An 8,020-nucleotide genomic window follows, 5' to 3' on the forward strand; every position below is an offset into this window, starting at 1 on the left:
TTATGAAACGGTCGATGCAATAGTAATGCCTAACAAGGAGTCGAGGTCGATTTTTCACAGGGAGCTATGAATGGGACTTCGGAGTATATATTGCAGTATATGAGCTTGAATTATCTCAATTTACACTTCCATAAATTTGGATTGTTTCTAGCTCTAGATTAAACTAAGATTGCAAAATTAAGAAATGAAATTAGGAAATTATTTTTGGTTATTTTTCAAGTGTTGTAAAAAGCCTAGGGCTGTGACCATCACCTAGGTGGTTGCCTAATGGGATATAAACCTTAATGTTTGTTTTGTTAGTCGGAGTATATTATAGCTACCAACACTCAAGTACCCACTCAATACCTCCCGGTTAGAGAGTGACTTTTCCCAATTTGGCTTTCTCAAGTCCAAATGGGTCTTGCACAAAACGGTTGATAAATGGTTGAACCCTTAATTGGGATTATCAATCTCTTGATTGACCCAATTTCTTGTTAGCCAAGTTTTCATAGACTAAGTCTCTCTTTTTCAAGTAGAGAGTAAGTCAAATAGGCATGAACTAATATTTCCAACCATTAATTCCACAAATTAAATCATGAACAAGGATAAGAAATAAATACCCAACCATAAACAAGCACTAAATAAAATACCCATAAGGTTTACGCACAAGGGTTGGGTCACAACTCTAGTAAAAATCTAGCTACTCGTACTTGAAATTGAAAAAATAGAAGAAGATATTATTATTAAACTCATATTGCAAAATTAAAATGACAAAATCTATGTTAAAATAAGACAAAAATGAAAAACTACTAAAAGAAGTAAATAGAAACAACTATTGTAGCTGCTGTTGTCAAATTTGAGAAATTTCTGAAAAACTGCCGTTTCGGAGGTTCTGTTGCCACACAATTCCATGTACGGTCGACACTTTCCTTCAACTTGACAAGATTGGAACTCTATGGCTGCATAGTTCTGGACTGCGGCTGCACTGCACTCTTTCTGCGATCCGTAAAGTTGTAACTGCGACCGCACCTTGCTCTTCTGCGGTCCGCACAATTGTAACTGTGGCCGCATAGATCTTCGTCTGTGGCCGCACAATAATTGTGCGGTCCGTATTTTTGATGGTCTTGAAATGCAAACTCTCTAATCTTTTCTCTTATCCATCTTCTGCGGCGGCACAATCCATGTGAGGACCGCACTTTGCAACTTTTTCTTCTGGCCTTTCATTCATACTCTGCGGTCGCAGATGATATTCTGTGGTTCGCACTTTGACCTTTTGTGCCTTTTGTGTCATTGAGTTTAGATTAATCCTTCTTGAGTTGGATTTCATCTCGGGATTTCACTTTCCAATATTCCTGTAATTAAGCATATTTTATCAGTTTTCGGGAAAACAATTAAAAGCTTTTAGACTAAAACAAAAGCTAAAAGGAACTAATAAGTAGTCAGAATCCCCACTTATCAACTCCACCAAACTTAAGTATTTTCTTGTCCTCAAGCAAACAAAATAGTTCTCTCCTCCAAAAGTTAAAAGGACATTATAGCTAGGCATGGGTGAATCATTCACACCTCAGTGGGGACCAACAAGTACCCACACCACTCATGTATTATTGACAAGGTAACAAGTTAAACTTTTATCCACATATAGCTCTAATGTGACATTCGAGCATCAAGGGTTGTCTTAGCTCATCAAGGACTTCCGCTCTATCTTGTCGGTCATGGTGGATAACAAACACCTCCTCCTCTACTCTCCATTTGCCAAGCTCACTTAAGAATTTAGCACTCCATTCAAAATTTCGAAAGGTTCACTCATCTCTCTCAAGAGAATGTCACGAGCATGGCTTCTGGTACCATAAGCTTGCCCCTCATGTAAATCACCACTAATATAGCTCCTCGACTGGAAATCAAGTAGGGTTTCTTTCGTGATGTAATGAAGGTTTTTTGTTTAGGGGTTGATACAATATGGATAAGTGGTTACACCTTCCTTAAGCACTCCATCTTTCAATTCTCGGCTCAAACTTTACCGATTCTTTTAGGTATTTTCTTTTCCTTGAGGGACTAGAGAGACTTAATATCACTCTTTATTGATCATTTCATTCATATTTCTCCATGTTTGGGATCATTGCCTTTTTTTTAATCCCTTTAACTCTTTCATTTATTCATTTTTTTTGCATTTTTCTTTTTGTTCTTTTCTTTTCTTTGCCTTTCCTTCTCGTCATTTATTTTTCTATTTTTTGTGCCTTAATAACTTCTTTCAATTTCCTCGTCTCTCCCCCAAACTTATATTTTTAGCCAGTTATTTCAAATGAATGTCAAGAAAAGCTCGGGTGCTACGAGAAGGTCGCTATAGAACGGGTAAAGACTTGTAACATGGTTTCTAAGGGAGAAAGGCTAAAGACTATAAGGGTTTGACTAGGGATGATATCATTGGTAGGCAATAGAAAACTGAAACGGGCCAAGAAAATCCTACAATCACTTTTCAAGCCAAGCAAAACTTACGATTTCACCATAAAACTCATTCGGGCAAGTTCTAAACCTTCCGTACAAGTACTCAGACTAGCAACAAAGCACCTCACCCCTCATGCAACTAAATTGTTAAAGAGGATAGAGTCGAGGGACCACAAAGACCACATTCTAGATTGTAGATCACTATGGTCCATTTAGACCACACGATGATATCAAAGTCAACACAAGAGTCACAAAGTCACTAACTAGAGCTATTCCCTTTAAAAAATTCTTGTCTCTAACCATAAACATGTAGTGAAATGTTTTGGTGCCAAATGAAGCATGTTTGGCTCTTCGAGTTTGACTCAAACAAGTTTTCTTATTCATTATATTACTATTACTACCTAGACATCAAAGACGGACTCAATCCCTTATGAAGGTTGTCACGCCATCCATCGTTGGGAAGAGTCACCCGGATTACAAAAAAACTACCTTTGGAAAGAACCGTGACATTAAGAAAACCAAAGGCTTATTGTCCACTAAAACATAAAAAGAAGCTACTAAATAAAAAAAGAAGCTACTAAATTAAAAATTAACTAAAAAGAAAATAAAATAAAGAAGCTACAAAGTAAAACTACTGAAAGCGTAATGAATATACATATTGAAAGAGGAAAAGAGAGAATATATACATTATGAGAGAAAGGAGAGAATATATATAGAAAAAGGAGAAGGAGGAAAAATCTGTGAGTTATTGAAAACCAAATATCTAAAAATCATCTAAATAGCTTAAATAAACTCCACCCCTCCCCCAGAATAAAAATAAACATAATCCCCAATGTTTAACAAAATAAGATAAGGAATGGTAAAAGTGAAGAGGACTCCCTATGCGGCCTTGGACATCTCGGTGTCTATAGTGGCGTCACTGCCCCCAGTCTCCACCAGCTGAATCTCAATCATCCTCTACTCTGGGAGTAGCTGGGTTGGTAAACATCTAGGTCACCGCCTCGGCAGTGTCGGTAGCCTGGTCTGGCTCCTTAGACTGGCTAGTTAGTGCCACTGGAGCTGATGGTGCTGCAGGATCTGCTGGTACTGGTGGATTTAACTCCATCAGCATGTCAAATGGAAGATCACCAACTGTTGCTATCTTGGTCACCTCTCTCCTCAACCTGTCAACTGATGGGATTTCCTCATTTTCTTTACCTGCTTTCCCAGCTCCTCAATCACTTATTCATGTGCTACCAAGGTGTTCATTATGGTGGTCTGGTTCTCCAAGAGCTTCTCCAATGTCTCCTCTACTGTCGGAGGAACCTAGGGTGCCAGAGTGGATGACTGCGCTGCAACTAGATATGTTAGACAACTTTGTAGTGATTGTCTACATCCAGTTGTTGAGGCTCGCTAGTTTCTAGGAGACTCGCACTGCAGATAGTGGATGAGTGGGCACAGGCACCGGCTTCAGAGTCTAGGTGGAACCTATAATAGGTGACGCTAAAGGACCTGAAGAAGGAGGTAGAGGCATAGCTGCTGCACTATCTGAAGGCGCTACTGAGGTAGATAGCACATCAACTATATCGGCAACTACCCCGGCGGGCTCATCAGACTGGCCCGCAGTAGTAGGGGGCTGACCCTTCTTCTTTGGGTTTCTACCACCCATCAAAGAATACCAGGAGAAAGGCTTTTTCGCTCGCACCTTAGCATCAAAATACCTTGGCTCTACTCGTGCATCTGTAAAGAACTCAATGATGGTGTTGGGATACGGGTAGGAGGTGTCACCTTGTCCGGCGACCACAAACATGTTGGCCGACATCACGACACCCACATTGATCGGGTACTTGACCATAATAGAGGCAACTAGAACTGCCCGCGGAATTAAACGATTTGTTTCATTTTGGCACGGGTCTAGTCTGCTGCACACGAATGTCTGTCATCCCTTTGCCTCAACATTTAGGATGTTCCGTAAATAAGAACCCCTATTGTGATCCATGTTGGAGGCAGCGCCAGAGCTGTAAGAATTTCAGCTAGCCATGGGTGAGTTGCATCTCCCAGTTCTAGCTTTTCCAGGTATTGCACAGGCTCTAAATCCTCAAACCCTAAATAAGTGTTTGGGGTGTCCTGGTCGAATCTCACCTTCATAGTTCTCATATTTGTTACCTTGGTCCCTTTCTATATATGCACCACATTGGCATAAAATTTCCGGACCAAGTATTCATTGGCATCTACCACACTCTAGGTGAACCATATCCATCTCTTTTGCTCCTGAAAATGTCTCAACACTACCGAGTTGTATTTGTCAAGGTCTTTTAAATTGAACTGACGCTCAGAAGATAGCGATCTCATCGGCCACCACTCTCGAAAACCCGTGAAGGCAGCCAGAATAAAGAATATATCTTCCCATAACTCTTTCTTCTTTGACCTCTCAAGGCCGAAAACTCTAGTATCACCCCTCCCTCCCACCCCCTGGGCCATCATCCGAAATATCATCAACATCCACTGTAGTAACATGTGCGTCGGGGCAACTGTAGATGAGGGCTCCAAATCTTGATTGTCACCTTCCGAACCCTAGGAAGTGCTTTGTGATGTATAAGGCTTGTTAGAGAGTTGGAATCTCCTCGATGGCTTTAATTGGACAGTCGGCTGCTCTTCAACCGAGTTTCCTCTAATGCTTCCCTAGATAGGACATAAGAGCTTGATTCAGTGGGCTCTGCACTTTTACCTCGACTGGCTGTCGCCTTTTTGGTTATAATCTTTCAAAGGGCGAGAGGTAAGTCACTCTTGTCTCGGCCTCTAGAAGGCTCACCCCTCCCTTTTGATGTATCAACACGGCCTCGAGATCTAACCATTATCTGTACCAAGCAACAGCATGATTCAGTTCTAGTTCAAGTGCAAATAGGAAGAGACTCACTGTAAAAAACATGTTTGCAGGGTGGGGAAGTGTGGTCCGCAAAATTGCAAGTGCTGCCGCAGACTGGATTGTGCGGACCGCATAATTTGAACTTGCGGTCGCATAGATAGAACTGTGATCTGCACAATTTTGAGTGTGACCGTAGATCTAAAGTGCGGTCTGCATAATTATCATTGCGGCCACATATTAGATATTTGAAAATAACAAATCTTTGAAGACAGAGATTGAGCCGTTTTGTGGCCGCGATTGAATTTTTGTGGTCCATACAATTTCAAGTGCGGTCCGCTGAATCATGATTTACTAGTTTCCCTAATCTCAACTTGTACGGACCACACAATTTCTTCTGCTGTTGCAGATTTCAAAATAAAATCGGGCAGACTTCCTAAGGGTTTCAATTTTTGCACAAATTCTACATGTCAATAGAAATTAAACATGATAATGAAGTTACCCATACCCCACATTGCAATTATGAGTTGACCCGACACAATTTAAACCCTACACAGTTGTAAAATTTCCTTCTAGTGACAAATGGCTTGAACTAACTAAAAAAATTGGAATTTAGAATAAAAATTGAAAAATCTATGAGTAATTGAAGCATGCCAGGTATGAAGTAGTACTAAAGAATGATCACAAATGTGGATTTAGCATGGTAGATGATTGAAAATATGCTTGCAAAATTTTTAGCTTTTTGAGTGCTCAGAGAGTGAAAAGATTGTATTGTAGCCCTAGGTTCACTTTTTATACACGATGGGTCTGGCTAAGGGACAACTGATGAGTGTGGCCGCAGAATTCCTTCTACTGTCTGCACTCTATTACCTAGAGGTTCACTTGCCTTTGACGATCTGCGGTCCGCACAATTCGGGGTGCGACCGCATATTTTGACTGCGAACCGCAGAATTCGATGTGCGGTCGCACTTTGGTTGTTTATCTAACAAACAAACTTCAGAGAGTTTGCATTTTCCCGTTCCTATTTGCATGGTCCGCACAAGAATTGTATGGACACAGGTACCTTATGTTGTAGAAATCCAAATTGTGTGGTCTGCACAATGAATATGCAGTCAGACTTTTTTCCATACTTAGCCATTTTTCTGAGCACAGTTCCTGTAAAGTAAACTCATCCCTGCAACAAATTTCGAATCCAGTTAGCACAAAATTAACACCTACACACAAAAGAGGAAAAGAAAAAGGAAAAAGAAACATGGGTTGTCTCCCAAGAAGTACCTGATTTAACATTGCGACACAACACAATTACCATTACTTGAAATAAATCACCGCTACAACATGGCCATCACCAACTTTCCCCAAAATAATGCTTCACGCAATGACCATTGACTTTAAACACCTAATCATTTTTATTCTTCAAGTCCAATGCGCCAAAGGGTGTCACACCCACACCTTCAAACGGGCCACTCCATTTAGATTTTAACTTTCCGGGAAACATCCACAACCGTGAATTGAACAATAACACAAGATCACCCTCTTTGAACTCTTTGTTCCAAATGTACTTGTCATGAAGATATTTCATCTTCTCTTTGTATAAAGACAAACTTGTGCATGCATGGTACCGAAACTCATCCAACTCATTCAAATATGCCACCCTTAAGTTGGCAGTGACATCCCACTCAAGATTCAACTTCTTTAAAGCCCACATGGCTTTGTGCTCAAGTCCCACCGCAAGATGACAAGCCTTTCCAACACCAACCGATACGGAGACATTCTGATGGGTGTTTTGTAAGCCGTCTTATAAGCCCGTAAAGCATCATCAAGTTTCTTGGACCAATCTGTCCGGTTAGCATTCACTATTTTAGACAAAATACTCTTTATCTCCCGGTTGGATACTTCTACTTGATCGTTTGCTTGTGGATGATAGGGAGTCCAGAACTTATGAGTGACACCATACTTGGTGAGTAAGGTGTCGAAGGTTTTGTTGCAAAAATGCGACCCCGCATCGCTTATGATAGCCCGCGGAGTACCAAACCTTGTGAAATTATTCTTCTTCAAGAATTCCACCGCACTTCTCGCTTCGTTGTTGGGAAGAGCAACGGCCTCAATCGATGTGGACATATAATCAACTGCGACCAAGATGTAGGTGTTTCCACAAAAACTCACTAAAGGACCCATGAAGTCAATACCCTACACATCAAATTTAATTTTTATTTGATATTCCACAGGCCCTTTAACATTCATCACAACACTTGAATAGATCACTTGTATCCTTGTAAAGAGTGGGCCAATAGAAACCACAACTTAGCACTTTGGCTGCCGTTCTTGCTCCACCATGGTGACCTCCATATGGCGAAGAATGGCAAGCCCCAAAAATTTCACATTTTTCTCTTCTGGTACACATCTTCTAATCACTCCATCCGAACAAATCCGGAAAAGGTATGGTTCATCCTAATAATAGTCTTGACAATCCTGTTTGAGCTTCTTCCTTTGATTTGAAGAGAACTCATCCGGGATGATGCCACTCACAAGAAAATTTTCTAGATCCTCGAACCATGGCACCTCTTTCATTTAAATAGCCAAAAGTTTCTCATCAGGGAAGGAGTCATTGATTTCAAGGCCATCATGCGGCCTCCCATCCTGCTTCAAATGAGACAAGTGATCCGCCACTTGGTTTTCACTTCCTTTTCGATCTTGGATGTCAATATCAAACTCTTTCAACAAAAGCACTCATCTTATCAACCGGGTATTGGAATCTTT

At 40.7% G+C, this 8,020-nt stretch overlaps 1 protein-coding gene across 1 annotated transcript; it reads right to left on the bottom strand.

Annotated features, from left to right (window-relative positions):
* Window positions 1-6,659: 6,659 nt before the first annotated feature.
* On the bottom strand, window positions 6,660-6,968 carry LOC138887615 (uncharacterized). The gene has a single exon (XM_070169381.1). It carries the CDS (start codon window positions 6,966-6,968, stop codon window positions 6,660-6,662), a length of 309 nt encoding a protein of 102 aa, XP_070025482.1.
* Window positions 6,969-8,020: the final 1,052 nt, after the last annotated feature.

Source organism: Nicotiana sylvestris, chromosome 3 (genome assembly GCF_000393655.2).
Source record: "Nicotiana sylvestris chromosome 3, ASM39365v2, whole genome shotgun sequence".
In the NCBI taxonomy this organism is placed as follows: Eukaryota; Viridiplantae; Streptophyta; class Magnoliopsida; order Solanales; family Solanaceae; genus Nicotiana; species Nicotiana sylvestris.

What these genes read in the sequence shown, in the direction of transcription:
- LOC138887615 (XM_070169381.1), bottom strand. Translation starts at nt 6,968, where the DNA reads ATGTGGGCTTTAAAGAAGTTGAATCTTGAGTGGGATGTCACTGCCAAC.